A 19,409-nucleotide genomic window follows, 5' to 3' on the forward strand; every position below is an offset into this window, starting at 1 on the left:
AGAAAGGAACAAGATGGAGGAAAGGAACAAGAAGAAGAAGAAGAAGACGGAGGTGGAGATGAAGAATCAGAAGATTTTGTAGAAGAACACGAACAAGAAGATGTCGAAGAAGGGCATAATGCCCATTGTCATTTGATTGATGTAGTACTGCGTCAGCGACTGTGAGAATCACGTGACATAAGAAACGATTTCAAAATGATCAACGCACACATTGCATCGTGTGTAAGCTTATTGGCTTCACAAGCTGTATTAACGCTGGCACTCTGCCCGTTGCGCTTAAAGCACCATTTTGAATACGCTATCGCTTGCGTTAATCAGGGGTTCAGCTTATACATCAGGTAGTTCAATGTAGTATTTCCACTGTTCATTTTGGAATCACTTTATTTTGCTTTCTTTTTATGTCGTCATTCTCATACTTGTTATCATAATTATTATCATCATCTTTGTTGTTTTGTTGATGGTGGTGGTGAAGGGTTGATGATTTTCTTGTTGTACCCTTACTTGCTTTCTATTCATACATACAAATGCTTTCTAGTGAACGTAGCTCAAGAACAAACAAAAAAATGGTAAAAAAGGCAGAAAGGATTATTGACGAATATGACGCATGTAGGTATGTTTCTTATCTACAGCCTTTACTTAAAAGCAAAGTGAAATGCATTCTCCTGTTATCCCCTACTGATTCATGATGTATTCCTATAACTCAGATGCAGAATCCAGAAGATGTCAGGAATAATGTGAGATATAGACGGATAGAAAGATTTGCCAATGTAGTAATCATTCGCTCAGATGCTTCTAAAAGCCTACTAAAAGTGGAGTTGTGTATAAAGAAGAATCCTAAATAAACATGACTTTTTTTGTTGTTGCTTTTACTAGCTCTCTGCAGGGGAAAAAAGAAACTAAGAAAAAATATGTCAAACAATATCTTGTCAAAATTTAGTAAGGTATCAACACATTGACTTATGAATTCTCTCAGTTGCATAGTCTTTAAACAGGAGCCACCTAGTTCGAGCAATCAAGGGGTTAACTTTAGTGTTTGTATTTTTTTCTTTATTTACACAGATTCGTGAACATATGGCAAAATTCATATGCAGCTGATGTTTCAGAACTATAAAAACATGCTAAGATAAAAACTAGCTTTGACAAAAAAATAGGACCTTCCCCTCCCTTTTGGAAATATTGAATGGTAACGACCCAAGGGAGAAAACAACCTAATGGAAAAACAAGTTAAGTAATTTTTAAATGAAATGATAATAGAAGGGGATGATTGCAGACGAATGCGGACACCCTGTCTCTATCTCTCCCTCTCTCTCTCTCTTTCTCTCTTTCTCTCTCTCTCTTACTCTCTTTCTTTCCCTTTCTCTCTTCCTTTTCTTCACGTGTTTATGGTAATAACATTCTTTTGTGTAGTATTTTATATTGATAATTACGATCTATTCTCTCAAATTGTTTTCTCTGCATCGCATACAAACATTATCGATCAAACATTCGAACCACTGCCAATCTAATAATTATTATCACACTCTCAAAACGTAACCTTTATTTTATAACCTACGTATATTCGCCTGGATGATTCCCGTGACCTTTCAATTGACCTTGAGAATGACGTCATCTATCTTTCCTCTGCACCCATGAGCCGTGCCAACCCAAACCTGATATATACCTTCAAACATCTCGAGTGTCCTGCTTCATTACTTTCAATGGTCTCTATTCCCCGCCCTTTTCGTCACGTTTGCCCGTGATATGCAGGCATCCATGCCCATGATATGCAAGCATCCCGAGATTCTAATTTCTAGTAATTGCGCTCTACATTTACGGCGATCCCAAGACTGTCCGATATCAGTGAGCTGGGGAGGACTCTATCATAGCGTGTTCAGACGAGTTCTCCTATCGCAAAGTCAATACAGAAGCTTTGATTTAATTCCTCGGATTCACGGTAATTGAATCAATTGTTAATATCTTATAAAAACAAAAAGAGAACAAAACTTTTTTGAGTCATTTTGAATACTGCCATTACAAGAGATGAGAAGTGATTCATAACATGGCTCTGCTTGTGAGTAGAACATCTGATGCACTGTGATATGTTTGGATGATGTTCGTCTTTCATGCGTGTTGCAATGTGGGATCATTACAGGCATTATGGTTGATTAATTTACTTGCTTGGCATTTCCGATGAACATACTTGTTTCTTTCTTTTTCGACATAACGTATGCTGAGAGCCAGATGGACTCATATTCATTTACACAATGTTAGCACCATCTAAAACATATAGATATTTTAATAGAAATAATAATATTAAATTACAAATTGGTATAAAGCAAGGCAGCTGTTCCCTTGCACCTTTGAGTCTACCAAATCAGTTCGTATTGCCTTCAAACACGAGCAGCTATACAAATTTGTATTACATTATTAAATCTAATCATCATCGTCTAGCTGCAATGGTTCATCTAAACACACCTCTCGTCTTGTTTCGGACAGGTTAACGCACTGTGGAGCAGACATACGATACCGGCTATTTGATGGTGTCTACGGGGAAATTAAATCATCTTCAACTTGGAAGATATACTGTCATCAAGGGCGTAGCCTTATCTGGGGGCTCGGGGATACCCTCCCCCTCCCCCTCTTCTCCCCCGTCCAATATACTAAAGTTAATATGCGCATATAAGGCAACACATGGAAGGGCCTTATACATGGTCGTACATATGGATTAAATCCCGCCGAAAATCATTTTAACTCTGTGGTATCAAAAAATGTAATCTAGAAAGGGGGACTTTAGACCCCACCCCTCCTCACATCCACCACCACCACCCACGCTTTAAAGGTAAGTTCTAGTTTGCACTATTGTAAACAGTGGGACGTATAGCTTATACAAGTCAATGACTCGTAATTTCGAACTGCGTCTTATTTAAATTTGCAGAGTCTTGGTGACGACAAATGAAGCATATACATAGCCATGGAGCATATGGGGCCGCCCCTAAAAAAAGGAACTTAGGGTTACTGATCGTAACCCTATTACTTTCATCTGTGGTTATGTGCGTCACCCCTTCCCCTATCTGTAGCTCTTCCCCTCCCCTTGTTGCACAAGTCTGGCTACGCCACTTTTAATGCTATGTAGTCAGGTACCATCGTTGTGAAATCCTTTTTCTTTCTTCATTTTTTCTATTTTGGTTCTTGTGCATTTACACTTGTTGCATGTTTTGAGGACACACTCTGCCCTTTAATAAAACGTGCTATATCTCCAAGTTAGGGACAAAATACAACGACATTTCAGAAAATATAAAGAAATTCCCATCGACTGATTATTTGCTATTTTCACTATGTCCTCAAACAGCAGTCATGTTGGGGGGGGGGGGGGGGGGGGGGGCACGAGGAGGGCGTGAAATACAAACGAAAATGACCATCGATTTATAGTGTTGATCTGAAAGAGGGTCCCATCATTTTCTTTCCACATTCCGTTGTCCTCTTTCAATTTCCCTCTTTCCGCCTCCCCACCTTTCTCTCTCTCTCTTTCTCTCTCTCTCATCTCTCTCTCTGTTTTTTTTTCTCTCTCTCTCTCTCTCTCTCTCTCTCTCTCTCTCTCGTTTGTCTTATTTCCTCTCCCTAAGAGGCATAGCCATGCCAGTGATATGACATAACTGTGTCAGAGCGTCCCTGTAGCCATTACCACAGCGGGTGACATACATGTAGTGGGTATCATCAGGTCCTGATAGGGGGAAGGAACCGGACTTGCTATAACTAAGAGAAAGCGAAATGCAAAAGAACATACCCGACAATTTGGATGTTGATCCGGGAGGGCGTCCTATCACTAATGATTCTGTTTCTCCTCTCTCCCCTCACCCATTTCTTTCTCTATTCTTCTTCTTCCTCCTCTTTCCCTCCCCCTTTCTCTCTCCCCCTCTCTCTCTCTCTCTCTCTCTCTCTCTATTTCACTTCTCTTTCTCTCTCTCTCTCTTTCTAGCCATCTGTTCTCTCTCTCTCTCTCTCTCTCTTTATAGCACTCTGTCCTCTCTCTCTCTCCCTCCCCCTCTATCTCTCTTTCTCATTCTCTCTCCTCCTCCTCCTCCATCTCTCTCTCCCCCTCTGCTCCCCTTTTTCGTTACTGGGGGTCACCCCCTTACTTACGCCATCAATGTGACATGAGTGTTCCAATGCCTTCTACATATCTATTACAATCATGGTTACAGCGTGAGCGAGTCACTTCGAGTGGTAAACACACTCCAATGTGATCTTTAAAATGGTCATAAGATCTCGCCTCCTCTGACATTCAATGTCAAGGTTAAGTGTAGTGGAATTCATAAGCCGTTCTGGGAGTTTGCTCATATACATGAATATGTGCATTTGTTAGTATGTCATAGGAGGGTGTATTGATAGTAGCTTCACCATTGCAACGGGGATAAATTGTGTAAAATTTCTCAAAAAACTTGCATGAAAGCTTGTTGTTGGTGGTGTTGATTATATTTAAACACGGTAAAAAATACACTTTTAGCCAAAAGGCTGTTTTTTCAGTATGTCCGTGTGTATGGTATTACACAATCGAATTAGACAACAAAATTACACCGGACAAAATACAATACAAACATATTTCAAAACATGAGGCATTACATATAAATGAATGATTAATTATGAGTTTGAAATATAGTGGAAGAAAAGAGAGATGGGGAAATGACTAGACTACCAGTCAAAGTGAAGAGAAGTAAAATAGGGAAGGGGCTATAAAAAAGAAAGTCAAAGATAGAACGAAAGAAATACAACATCTACAATGCATTATAATATTGGGTAAAAAGAATTACTTCTGAAAAAATATTTTTTCAGCATTTTATCGCTTCAAAGTCATGTGAAGAAAAAAAAGGAAAAAAAAAAAATCATTATTTTGCGCCTCATTTTTCCCATTAGTTGTCGTTCATCAAAGGTTTGTGATGTTAAATGTGCCTCTGAATGCTGTCAAAAGAAAGTTTATTTTAATACAAATATTGAGGAAGAACATCATTTCCAAATGAATCGATTAGCATTGTCACAAGATCTTCAAAAACACTTCAAGATTTAAAAAAATATATATTTTCATATTCTAAGGATACTCACCACGATATCACGTGACAAGCAGCACCTCAAAACTTGAAGCCCCTCCTAATCATTAAAAACAGATCCAAACAGCACAAAAGGGTCTTCAAACTTGATGACTATAATCAGAGTTTATAATTGTACAATACCTGCTGCATCTAAACTGTTTAATCAGAATGTACAGTTATGATAGCAAGTCCATAGTTGATTATAAATTGCATCAGATATGTACGAGGCCATCAACCTGAAGTACTCATAATAGTTGAAGTTTTTTCTTTGAAATGATTGGAGTAAAGGACGTCGTATGGATTCCATATGAGTTGAGCTCGCTGAAGCCTAGAAGCATTTATACAGCGCTAATTGAATATTATTCATATTAGCGGTTTATTACTTAAATCGACAAGTTTATATTTCGTGCTTTTCGACGATACCGTCGTCAAGACAAGGCCGAATATACGATCATCCGTCTAAGTTTGTCGTCGATCGGCGCACCTATAGCAGTATACACCCGTAGGTTGAGAATCAGAACGATGACGTTAACTCGACATCAAACTCTTCCTCCGATTCATAATGTTATTAGTCAAAGGACGTCAGTACTTGAAGTTCGATGAGTGCTGAAATTGTGGCGTTTCCACGGTGATATTTCACTTTGCGAATCGAAAAGTTGAGATAAAACAACTGTAATTTGTTGTATTTATAAAGAAATCAGAAACGCTTCGATGTTAAGGTATTCTATAGTCAGAGAATCACCGAACAGAGTGAATGATTTCACTGCCTCTCTTTGCTTCTATGCACCGCACGTTACAATGAAATGCGCCTTGAATTAAACACCGGTGTGATAACGACTATTGCATTGCCGATATTCTAAATTACTATTTCGAGTTATCCCAATGATGGCTGGAAGAATGTTACAAACCATGAAATAAGCATTTGGTAATAAGGCACTGGTCCATCTTGTCGAAGTGAATAATCGCTCACTTTTAAGTTTATTCAACTTTGCTCAATTAGCCATCACATAGTTATAATTTGAAACAAAAGTAAACTTCTTGGTAAAATCAGTCGCTAATTCACTCAAAAGGTACTAATGTCCTTTGACAATACGTTAATCTACATTTGCCACTCTCCACCCAGGTGTTAAATGGGTACCTGGTAGGATGCGAAAGCTAATGTGGTTGAATGAGCAATTGTGCGCTTTTAAAATGGCGACTGGCCGGAATGCTCCCTAGGGAGTGGAAAATGTCCATACATTGTGTGCGGGTAAGTCTAAATCTGATGACCGGTAGTAATTTATCTGTAAAGCGTTTTTGACACATCGTTGTGTATTGGGCTCTGTATAAAAGCGGAATATAACTGTTTTTATTATTAAAAGAGATGACTCGCATATCAGGCTATCTGCCATTTTTATAAAGTCTCAAATGAATAAAGAATGTGCACATATTTCTACATACCAATTTATCACGTACTCTCTAGTCAAAAATCGTTTTCATCTGCTCGACTAACTCTCATTTTCTGATATAATTCCACTAGGCCTGCTATATAGAGATGAATGGAATTATCATGACGTATGGGAAAGTTAATGTCACGTAGGAGAACGCATTAGCTGCACATAGTATACGTGTGACAGACTGATACTCCAGTCACACCGGGGAACCCACTCAACACCGATTCCAAACCGACTAAACGGACTTATCCTCAGCCATGCAGAATAATATCATTTTGTTGTTCGCTCAGTTGTCGGTTCGGTGTCGGTCTCTATGGTGAGAATGGTGTTATTAATTAAAGAGACGTTGCTTATGCAAGGGTCTACCTTCATTTCATACCCAAGTTCGTGTCCTTTGATTATTAGATAAAGGTATTCCAAAGGGAACAACCCTGTTCCACAAATGAGTGAGTGACATAGGTTTTTCTTTATATCATACGAATGGGTTTGTCAAGACGGTGCCGAATACAAAAGGGCATGATTTGGTAACCTTTCATGGTACCATAAGGAAAGTAATATTAATGAACGTACTGACAAAAATATAGGGACACCTCCCCCAAAATGATTAAAAAAGAGGTAAATTATTTTGGTATATAATTACAGATAAAGGTGAGTTCTGGTAACAAAAAGAAAATTAATTCTCACAGAATCAAACGAAACTTTCACTGAATGTTCAAGATAACAAATAAATGTCATTTGCCAAACAATTTTGGTAGAAAATGTATACTGGCTGAGTAATGAGCATAGAAAGATTAGGGAATCAAGGTTAGTAGCCCGACACCATTTGTGTAGTCCCATATACATCTTTCTGTGTACAGTGTACCAAAACTGGGCCATATTTTTTATGATTTTGATGACTCAAGAACTTTGCAGTACACACCAATACTTACATGCTACATGATCAACTTTTTCTGGTCCATTCCACACCTTTTCTTTCACAATGCAATCAGATGACTAGAACTCACCTTTATCTTTAAAGTTAACCAACAAATAGTTGGTGATAACAACTGATTGCCATACAACGCTGAACTCAACAACAACAGTAACCTTTTCAGAGTTTATCAAGTACTGTTCGTTGAATAAAGTTAACCTTCACTGCAGGATTGCGTACATCTGACGCACCACACCCATTGCCCATTGTGGACAAGCGTCGTTCCACTGACGTGACGCTACCTGTCACAGTAACAACATTTAAATAATGTCCTATCCAATACCCTGCAAAACATGTTAATAAGCATACATTTCTTTTACTTAAAAAGAGGTCCACACTATGTTAGCAAAAAGTAACTTCAAAAAGATCAGACAAGTCAAACATGAATTCGTATTCTCTAATACGATACATTTAAATGCGTCTCAGACTAATAATCAATTTAAGATGTTACTTTTTCATTTTACATCATGTCATAATAATATAGAAAGAATTATGCTCAATGAGGTACTAGAGGAAGTGACGTAATGTGAATCCAAGATTAATGGGTGTCGTCATTGAAGAGCATGGAGGAGGCGAGTATCGCCCGTCTCACTGTTGATGACTTAAATACAAAGAAAAAAGGAAACAGATAGCACACCCCCCCCCCCCTCCTGCGTCGCTTAAAATTATGAGCTGAAATTGATGCAGATGCGGGTTCTATATCATCTTCTCTTTTCACCAGTTCCCCCACCCCCCTTGTTTTCCCTCTCGTTTTACTTTCCTACGCCATTTGATAGGGGGATGTGCCCCACTATGAACTGCGCCACAGGTTAGAGGTAACTCACGTCTCCCCTCGTCATCATTTTTCGATGATGAAAACACCAATCCATCAACAATGGAATCTCAGATAATCCCCTGAGCTATTTCAAGAATAAATATAGCATCTTGATGAATCAGGTATCGACATTACTATTTTCAAACAGACATACAGACAGACAGACAGACATACGTGGGAATATGGGGATACGGGCATAGTTTTGTGGAGGCGGGGATCGGCCCTAAAACTAGCTATCCAGTTTGAAGTTTTTGGAAGTGAACACAAATTGCCCCATATTATCTAAATGATTCACTTTTAGCAACATATCTGAAATGATTTATGAACAAACTGTGCTAAGTAAGATACGAATTTACAACGTTAAAACTTAATTAAATATAGTAAGGTAGGTAAACATATCTAATAATTTATAAACATTTTAATACATCTATAATTGAAATAAAAAAAGAGAAATAAGAGGGTACAACTAGATAGGGAGAGCCAGAGAGAGAGGTATATAGACAGAGAGACTGATACTTATACAGTCACACACGGAGAGAGAGAGAGAGAGAGAGAGAGAGAGAGAGAGAGAGAGAGAGAGAGAGAGAGAGAGAGAGAGAGAGAGAGAGAGAGAGAGAGAGAGGGGGGGGGGAGGAGAGAGAGAGAGAGAGAGGGGAGAGAGAGATAGGGAGAGCCAGAGAGAGAGGTATATAGACAGAGAGACAGAGACATATACAGTCACACACGGAGAGAGAGAGAGAGAGAGAGAGAGAGAGAGGAGAAGAGCGAGAGAGAGAGAGAGAGAGAGAGAGAGGGGGGGGGGGGGGGAGGGGGGGGGGAGAGGGGGGAATGAGAAAGTGGGTACTAGCTAGAACACTTGTATACATTCATTTTCTCGGGGAGAAAAATAGTTATTATTCTAACCTGACAGCACGTACATATTAATTTTCAACTCACGAATGTCATTTTGAGATGAGCCTAAGTCTTGGAGGATAAGAAAAGGTTAAGAGGGTTTCATATTCCCCGTCATAGAACTTTGTGATTGCTCATTAATATTGACTTCTATCTCCTTTCATCATACCTCACATCCCTAGAGCATTAAAAGACTCGAGAATCAAGAGTGTTAGGAGTGTTCACATTGCCTAGATTTTGAAGTCAGACTGGACGTGGAGAGCACACCATGAGATGCTAAGTAAGGTTCACAGTTTAGTTTCTTCCTTTCTTCAACGAGAACCAGTCACCAATAATTATTGTGTTCTATAATTTATGTATTAATCATGTATTAATTGTTTGTTTGTTTGTTTGTTTGGAAGTCAATGAATAAGTTAATAAACTAGCAACAAACAGAGGATGGGTTATATAGACACCAGGAATTAAAGACATAATTTTGGCCAGTGCATGTATGTATTAATAATAATAATAATAATAATAATAATAATAATGATAATAATAGTCCACTCCAAATTTTATTAAACCGAAACGGAAATTCTTTTTGCCCAATTGATCGTGAGCCCTGCCCCTTATTGTTGAACGCCAAACAAGGTAGCAACAACTCCCATATTTTAACGTCTTTTGGTATGACGCGGCCGGGGTTCGAACCCACGACCTCCCGGTTGTGAGGCGGACGCTCTACTGACTGAGCCAACACTCCGGTGTTAATATGTATTAATTATGTAGTTTTTTGTTTGTTTGTTTGTTTGAAAGTTAATGAATACCTAAATAAACTAGCAAAGTAGAGGATGGGGCAGACACCAAGAATTAAATACAGAATTTTGGGCCATGCAAACAGACCAGCCTTAAACTGAAGAGTGAAGAGATAAAAGCTGTAGTTTCCTGACTCGATGTTTTTCCTTCCCTCCTCTACCGCATTACAAAGCACGTAGACCACTTGAAGGGGATCAATAGACTCTAGAAAGGGGTTATTAGTCTGCCGATAACACCTTTGCTCCTAATACTAACCACCATGTCTGTCATCCTTTTACATTCAGCCTAGCTCCCCCTTCTCTTTATCCCTCTTTCCTGTTCTTTCTTATTCTGTTTTACTTCTATCAAAGGTAATACAAAGTTTTGGTATGGGGTCATGAATCATTAAATTGATAACTAGTCTGATCAAATCTAATAAATAGCATGTACATGCATGCACTACACACTTCTGTGTAACCAAGCAAGAAAACAAACAAAAAAACTAAAGTATCTTCACTCTGTAATGTACTCATGGAATTTGTGAAGAATTAAACGAAATAAATTGTGGCAAATTCTTAAAGGAATTTCCCTCATGAAGGGAGAGGGGAGAGGCAGAGAGAGAGAGAGAGAAAGAGATAGGGAGGGAGAGGGAAAGAAGAAATAAAGGGATATACAGATAGGGACAGTGAGAGACAGAGACAGACAGAGAGGAATAGACAGACAGAGAGAGAGCGACATAGAGAAAGAGATGAATAGACTGAGGGAAAGACGGAGACATACAGAAAGAGAGACATATACAAAGAGAGAGACAGAGACATTCAGAGAGAAAGGAATATAACAAGAGAGAGAGAGAGAGAGAGAGACAGAGAGAGAGAGAGACAGAGAGAGAGACAGACAGAGAGTGCGCGCTAGGGGACCAATCTATAGTCCGTTTTCTCTTTTTTTTATTTCGTGTTTTTTCCTTTATTTTAGATTGAAATGTCGCAGTTCTCCTTTATGAGGAGAGCCTAGCAGAGATACCAGGTCGACCTTCCGTCAGTCTTCTTCGTGGTGTAGAATATATTTTCGGCACTGTCTTGCTATTTTGAGGTGTTTTATCAACGTATGTCGATCTCCACAACTATGTCAAACATGAGACATTTATGCGGAGGCACGTCATTAGTTCGTTCTCAAAAAATGTAACAATGCATGGAAAATATGAATACAAATGGAGGGAGTGAAATGCGGCCATCTGTACGAATGATATTCAGTGTGTTACTTTACATTCCGTCAAAATGTAGAATACAATTATGATGTTTATATAATCCAGATATATTTCCAGGAGGTTTATTTTTGTATCGAGTCATTTTTAAAAGTCATTGTCAGCTTTAATCCAAATTTAATCAAATATTAGATAGCTTGCTCATAAACTAAAAAAGTTAAATCAATCTAAAATGTTTGATCTCCTTTTGTGTCGCAAGAAGCTCGAAGATCAGCAAAAATATGAAGCAAAAACACTGTACATGTTCATAATGATATATAAAAGAAATAGATATAGCACCATCACGAATGTCATCATAGGGTGTTTTAAGCCCCTCTGCACTAGTTTGGCCAGGAGGGAATAGACCACCATGCATGGTCACTGACAGGTGGTTAATTCATCAAATCAGCTCTCAATTAACATAAGAAAAAGAGGATCATGAGGGACCAATGGTTACCGATCGATTAGGAATAATTTGTCTGCTATATAGAGGGCGCAAGTAGCTATTAGTAGTGCGTTGGGCCTTTAATATATGTCGCGAAGTATCGTCGATATATATCGTAGGGTGTTGTAGGTGCGGTCGTATGTGCGCTTCATTTGTCGTGACGACTAGGTTTACGATTGAAATGATTAGGTATCGTGGAAGCCATTGATTGCCAGCAACTCTCCCATTTTCTCTAAACTGATTTTATTGAATGCATCAACACATTTCAATCTCCAACCAAAAAATTATTAACATCTGTAAATTGAGTCTTGTAGAGATTATTTGTAATGATTGTTGTTGGGGAAAAATTTCGACATAATTTAAATAATTTCCATCCCAATTCTCTTTATCTCTTTCTTCCTTTCTTGTTCCTCTCTCTCTCTCTCTCTCTCTCTCTCTTTTCTCTCTCTTTCTCTCTCTCTCCCTGCCATGAACATTTATCGCATGCTATATATCCTGGTACATACCATAAATACCAATGATGCGTTTATATGGATGGCAATGTTGCTTCGGCTGGAATCGTAATACCGCCATCTCTAGACGAATACGATATAGGAAGATTAATTGTTGGGGCCTGACATTGTAGGAGGAGGGGTAGTTTTTTTTAAAGATATTAAAGATCTCATTTGTATGCTTTCCTACAAACACAAATTAATATCTCAGTCGCCAGGTAATGGAGAGGGAGGGCTTTGCAAATTGGCATATATATATATATATTTCGCTGATAGATTCTGTTGTACTTCGTTTTCTTTGTATTCTTCATTATTGTCATTTTCATATGTGTTGCTACTATTTAAGTCTTAGTACATTTAGTGGGAGAGAGGGGAAGAGAACGAGAGAGAGAGAGAGAGAGGGGGGGGGGGGGAGATGGAAAGGACGCGGGTCACAAATTGACGTCATCGCTTTATGTTTTTTGTTGTCATTCCTTAATCAAACCATCCATGCTCAAACATTGTGTAAAGTTTTTTTTTCTCTCTCTCTCTCCCTCTCTCTCTCTCTCTCTCCCCCTCTCTCTCTCTCTCTCTCTCTCTCTCTCTTTCTCTCATGGACTATCTGTTTCTCTTTGAATTGAATTTCTTCTAAGCTCTGACCATCACCCTATAAAACACCTTGACACATTGATGATATTTTTCACACTGATATAAATAAGACGTAGGCATCGATTAATGTACTTATCATTGTATACTTTAAAATTTGCATTTGATTGAATATACACGCATATCATAACATCTCGTTATCTTTTATAAGCAACACCCTGCATTATTCTGCCATGACGTGGCATTCAAAATGTGTAAAACTCAATTTTTGTACAATATTTACAGTGGCGCCATTAGTCTTAATTCCCTTTAATCTTACCTTTCAAATGATTTACTTCTCTCTATATAAAGAAGATTTTAATTAGAAGTAATGACATTGCGAGTAATTCATATTCCCAACTGAACACTACCCAAGCTGAAGTACAAAAAAAGGATATCATTAATTTTACACTTGATTCTTACGACAGAATACTGCGTTATTTGTCTTAGATGAATCTACCTTAAATGTTAAAACTAAAGATACTCCTATTATTTGTTTAAAGTTTCATCTTGTATCTAATCGTCCAAGAGGAGATCGGTACTGAGGTTTATTATATTAATAATAATAATATTCAATTCTCGTATAGCGCATAATACATTATTAAATAATGTCTCTATGCGCTGTGGATATTTTAACCCTATTATAACAAAATTACTCTGGACATCTGGGTATAAAAGAAGTTTGTTATCGTATATATTATATGTACATGACAAATATTATTGCTTTAATAATAAATGAACACTTTACTTCTTACATATAAATGCGTTGTATTAGTTTCTCCAAGTGCATTTTATGCATTATATTCATGACTCTGGTCCACGTTGCAACATTATTGCAATAAATGATTACATTCCGTCTAGATAGTATACACTCTCAAAGCTCTGGATTGCTTTTTGTTCCTAATCCCAATACAAAGTGGGGGAGACAATATTCCAACTTGCAGGGCTTCCGCTGTGGAATGCTCTCCCTCGATATGTTAGGTATTATGTTAAACCTAGTATACCAGTTGAAGTGTTACACAAAGTATAAAAACGTACTGTTTGATTTTGCATTATTTAATTTGTTTCTTTCTTGTTATGTTATACCTAACTCATGATGTACTTTTGTCTAATTACTTCTGTATATCTGATTTCAGCTCCTGAACCAGTCCACATAAAAAATAAAGCATCTGATTGCTAGTGGATAACGCTTTACAAATCTCATATACAGAGTGAGTCAGAAAAAAGTGTATTGTTTGAAGTATGAATATTTAATCATGGGTTTCGTGATTAGTCTTGATAGAGTTATCCTCCCAGTACATTAAGGTACCATTTTCATTTGAATATCTGCAAGCATGACTGAATATCAGACAATCTTTACAAGACTGCCATATCTCACTTGTGCGAAGTTGCTGGGTGAGGAATAAATTTTTTTTTTGAACAAAGACAGCCAGACATGCAAAAACACACACACAAGCCCAAGTGATATATGGCAGTCTTGTAAAGATTGTCTGATGTTCAATCATGCATGCAGAGATTAAAATGAAAATGGTACCTAAATGTACTGGGAGGATAACTCTATCAAGACATATCATGGCACCTTTGATTAAATATTCATACTTCAAAAATTACAACTTTTAAAAAGTAGGACATTTTTTCTGACTCACCCTGTATTATTCAATATTATCGATATAATTAGGTCACTGATGATGAAAGCGGGTCATTAACTTCTCAGCTTCTCGCACCAGTCTTCACTCGCTATCATTGTAAGGAAGTGTTTGTTTCAGTCCCATCTTATTTGGTTTTCTGATTGGCTTTCTGTGCAGCGACATCCTTCCTGGCTTTATCCTTCTGGGCAGCGATTTGTTTAGATTTGATCTCAGCTTCCTGTGTAGCCACCGCGTGCCGAGCCTTCCTCTGCGCATGCTCTTCGATCTTGCCCACTTTTATAAACTGTAGCAAAATACACAAAAATAGATTAGTCAAATAATAAGGGTTTGGAATAGAAAAAAATATAATTCATTGAGATTCAAAGACATGTCAAAGAAAAGAGTGAGTATTACCGCAATCTTCAACTGTCTGCAAGTGGCGCATCGTGGAGGGGGGAGTGGGAATGCGTGTGTATGGGGGGGGGGGGGGGGGTAATAATCGGTCCGTTTATACCCTCTATCTTTGTCATATGCCTTCAGTACACAATTCCGATACTGTGCTTTCCCCCTTTCCATACCTATGAGTTGTAAGTGATGTATTGAATATAAAGGGATCTGGAATATCCTCCTGATAATCTTTTGTTTCCTCTTTTCTCTTGTTCATTTTATTCCAAAATTCCTTTCCGTAATTTATTTATTTGTTTTGCTAATCTTCACATTTTAAGAATACTGGGCCTCCTCTTATACAATAATATTATTAATAATAATAATGGCAATAGTAGAATCTTGTACAGCGCTCATGTCTGGCACATTGCCACTCCTGGTCATTAATTAATTTATTAATTCAGGAATTAATTCCTGCTGCATGGGTACCCATATTGCATCTCACCTGGGTGGTCTGTGAAAATGGTATATTTATATCTTGTCAAAGGACATTAGTGCTGCGACATGGATTCGAACCCCATACCCTGTGGATCACAATCAGGAGACTTATCCACTGAACCACAACACCCATAAACAGCACTTTTTGTCTATGTAGGCTGGAGTAGTTCTAGTAGATATTGTAGGGAGAAGCTTTTGGAGGCTGTGGGTACTTGATGGTCATTAGGGCAATCCAGTCCTTGTAATAAGTTAATTGGTATTCAATCAGACAAATAATATAACGAGAATGGCGTAAGTTTGAAAGAATATCGGAACAGAAATCAGAAAGCAAAGAATGTTTATAATATGAGATCACTAAGTCTATGTGAATCTCAAATTGGCAGTTTTAGTCAATGGATTGTGACATAGTCACGGATATCTCTTCTTTCAATCTTTCACAAAGTCTACCTTTCTGATATTTCGTCTTTCCCTGAGGGTAGTTTGCTATCATTGTTTGTTTTTCCTTTAATTTTCTACATATGCCTCACAATTTTTTAAGGGGTTGCCTCGAAAATCTATAGGGACACACAACCCCTTTAAAACCACTCAGTGTATTTAGGTTAATCCATTTCCATTTATTCCTTCATTTTCAATATTATATTGCAAATATTTTGTAATCAATAATGTACAACCTTCCTAAAAAATCACGTGAGATAATAATAATCATTAAATTGACTTACGTTTTGTAATTGACAATAAAGCATTATTGCTACAAGGAGTATGGCTCCTGCCACGCCCCCAACCACGCTGTAAGAAACCAGATCGGCATCTGTCCATTCACCATCGGCAGACGGACCTATATAGATGAAGATGAACAAAATGGTTTTACTTTTCAAGAAAACGAGGGAAAACATTTCTTATATTATGTCCAACATAGATAGGGCGACTTCAGGGGTTTGATCATTGGGTCTCATCCACAAAAGAATAATTTAATAACGAATAGGAAAATAATCAAAAACAACATTGATAGTTTTAAAATGAGGAAGGGGCAATTAGTAGAAACAATGCTCTGACTAAATGCACAAATGGGGTCCGAAACCCCCGACGCCCCCTCCATCTCCAATTATCTGTCTCCCTTTTTTATGTTGCTCGTCAGGTAATTCGGGTAATCGAACCCCCTCCCCTCCCCTCCCCCTTCTCCTAATATCCTCTTCCCTTTTTATGTTGCTCGTCAGGAAATTTGTGTAATCGGACTCCCCCCTCCCCCGCCCTCCATGCTCTCTATTTTAGAAAAAAAATCTGCGATGCTTTAATTGTCTTTTCCTCGGTGAGTTCATATAGGGATACCAAAAAGGGTGTGACGAACATGAACTTTAAACCAACCACAATCTTGAAGGTCTGTTAATAACCACACCAGTCACCTGCAGATAAAGTCCAATAATATGAGATAAGATGTATGCTACGATCTACACAGTAACCTTTCATATCGACTGTTTACATAAGCCCTATAAAACGTTGCTAATAAGACAGACACTATTAACTAGTAATTACAGTGGAACCCGCATCTTTAAATAAGAAAGACCGCTCAATAACAGGCTTCAATCATGACTGAACGATATGAGGAAGCATCACTTGGGGGTGGATTTTTTAATTTTTATAGACGGGTGGCGTTTTTTGCAAGGCTAAAAGAGTTTTGACTTCAATATAGCCCATCCTTTTCATATATTGAAACTGCTTATCATTATTTCTGTTTGTGAATATTATGACTAGACCATAAATTTCAATCGTGGTGGGCGCAGATAATTTTTTTCCTTTTTTTTTCGTATGAATAAATCGGATCCTTTAAACAAATCCTTGATTTAGCTCATGGTGCAATGATAATTATAACCTTTTAGGTCAGTCAGGAACCCCATGACTTTAACAAGCCGATCGCCTATCTGATCATCAAGACATTTATGATTGAAAATCGAAATCAAATTATGCGTTTGCCAAACGGTTTTCATAACACTACAGTCTATTTGGGAAAACGAATATGGTAAAACCGGTCACTTAAAGGCTTTTGCTTTTTTGAGGCACTTCTTGATCATTTTGAAGAGCAATTTTGTTTAGGGCTTCAATATAACACCATATCACCGACACTGATAACAAATAGGGCCGTGCATCTCAGATTTAAAATTGTTAAACGATCCCTTTAATCAGAAATGACCAAACTTAGTCTTCTAGTTTAATACACAAATCTCTCAGTCCTAAAGCTTTTCACCCAAGGTCAATTTTTGTGTGTACATGACTGATATTTATAAAACAGGAATAACCATTTGGGCTAGGGTAGATATATGTGTATCTATAAATTTAATCAAATTGAATTTCTAATGGCATGTTATTGAGAATTCACAGAAGGCTGATCGAAGACACTATAAGATTGAGCTTGCTGTGCTCAGCTCTATAGAAGGGCCTTATAGTGCGGTATGGTAAGTACTCCCGTAATATTTTTTTCCCCAAAGTTGATTTTTTTGCTGTTTTGGCTTCAAAAGGGTCCCAATTGGCCAAAAATGATGGGGCTCAAATTTTCAGACCCCTCCTTCATTTCCCTGGGGGTCCATGTTGGGCGCCAAAATGGCTTATATAACGCGCAATAGGGAAATTTGGTGTCTTCGGGAAAATTTGAACCCCATCAACTTCTGATAGCTTGGACCCCAATGAATCCAAAAATGCAAAACAAAAAAATTGCCACAAAAGTCCTACGGGAGCTGTTTCAGTGACATACCGTACCATACTATTAGTCTTATGAGGGATTCACATTTCAAGGTGATCTTATTCACTTTCAGTTCACTCAGATTTTTGTTTTTAAATTCCAAGTCCAAAGTTCATTTAATCCATCAAAAAAACTAATGCGTTCATGAAATATTCATATTCTAATTACACGTAGTTGAGATCAACTCGTCACCACATACGTTTTTACACTTACACACTGTATACTGCTTTAATGTGGAGGCAATTTTGTGTAGCGAAGAAAGCAGCCTCAACTCCTATACGAGAGGGCCTATGTTTGATCGTTACTCGGTGCTTACACCCTTGGACATGCGTTTTGCACAAATTATTCTGCCCCTCTCTGCCTAGGTGTGTTAAATGGGTACTTGGCGAGGCAGAAGTAATAATAATTACAGGGCCGCGACCACCGGAAGAACAGCAATGGAACTAATGAGGCTACTAAAGAAGTGCGCACTGAGCATTTGATTTCAAGAGGATTTGGCGCCATACAAATCTAATATATTATTATTATTACCCTGGATAAAGTAACACCTTTTTATTATCATAATAATTCGAAATTATGTTATAATAATAATAATAATATTTAATTCTTATATAGCGCTTAATACAAATGTCTCTAAGCGCTTTACAAATATACTATTACCCCGGTCATTGGATTCAGTGCTTGCCCGCACACACTGTGTGCCGCATTTTATTTTTAATTGATACAACTGATATATAAAAACATACGTACCAAAGCCTGCACTAGCAACGGCAACAATAGAAGCCAGAATCACAGCTACCAGTTGAGAACTCATACTCATAGATGACGCCATTGTGTAGCTTCAGTTCTTTGTCTCCTTCGATTATGTCTATATGTCTGTTTGTCTGTTGAGTAAAACCAACTGAATCGCTATTCAATTTGACAGTCCGACGAGATGTTCATCAATGGGATTATAAGAATAACAATAGAAGTCTGACTTCTGTGATCCAATTTACAAACCAACGACTCTCGACGCGGCTTAGATATGTTTAATTATCGTATCAACTACTTGATAAACCGAAGAATGCCCATGTCACGTAATCAGCTATTAACTTATTAACTGAAGCGTTGACCCAATAAACTTACACTCATGCAAGTCATACCGGGTTACGCAGATTCGATAGCTATATAATAAATTGTTAATAATTGCTAATTTTTAATTGTTGGTCTGGCCTTTCGAAAATTAACCAGTGTATTTGTAAGGCTTCAAACATGTGTATCTTATAACATATGGTAAACAAAAGAAAATATAATATGTGTGGATTTTCTGCATCGGCGGCTCTCTTGGGGTAAATTGTTTCACAATGTGAGAAATCATTTGTATTTAAATTGCAGGCGACAAGAGGTCCGCTCAAAAAAAGGGAGAAACAAGAAATCTATCCAAAGA

General features: G+C 37.8%; 1 protein-coding gene across 1 annotated transcript; it reads right to left on the bottom strand.

The window, feature by feature from the left end:
• Window positions 1-14,332: 14,332 nt before the first annotated feature.
• On the bottom strand, window positions 14,333-19,053 carry LOC115918450. The gene is made up of 3 exons (XM_030979013.1): window positions 18,734-19,053; window positions 15,972-16,087; window positions 14,333-14,674 (listed from the first exon to the last, which is right to left on the bottom strand). Exons 1-3 carry the CDS (start codon window positions 18,813-18,815, stop codon window positions 14,516-14,518), a joined length of 357 nt encoding a protein of 118 aa, XP_030834873.1. The 5' UTR covers window positions 18,816-19,053; the 3' UTR covers window positions 14,333-14,515.
• Between the last annotated feature and the right edge of the window lie 356 nt (window positions 19,054-19,409).

The sequence above is a fragment of the Strongylocentrotus purpuratus genome, unplaced genomic scaffold (genome assembly GCF_000002235.5).
Source record: "Strongylocentrotus purpuratus isolate Spur 01 unplaced genomic scaffold, Spur_5.0 spur5_scaffold_1, whole genome shotgun sequence".
NCBI classification, from domain to species: Eukaryota; Metazoa; Echinodermata; class Echinoidea; order Camarodonta; family Strongylocentrotidae; genus Strongylocentrotus; species Strongylocentrotus purpuratus.

Excerpts from the sequence above, each read along its gene's own strand:
- LOC115918450 (XM_030979013.1), bottom strand. The coding sequence starts at position 18,815 with ATGGCGTCATCTATGAGTATGAGTTCTCAACTGGTAGCTGTGATTCTG. Across the intron at positions 16,088-18,733 it reads CGTTGCTAGTGCAGGCTTTG|GTCCGTCTGCCGATGGTGAA; the intron begins GTACGTATGTTT and ends TCATCTATATAG. Across the intron at positions 14,675-15,971 it reads TTTATTGTCAATTACAAAAC|TTTATAAAAGTGGGCAAGAT; the intron begins GTAAGTCAATTT and ends ATTTTGCTACAG.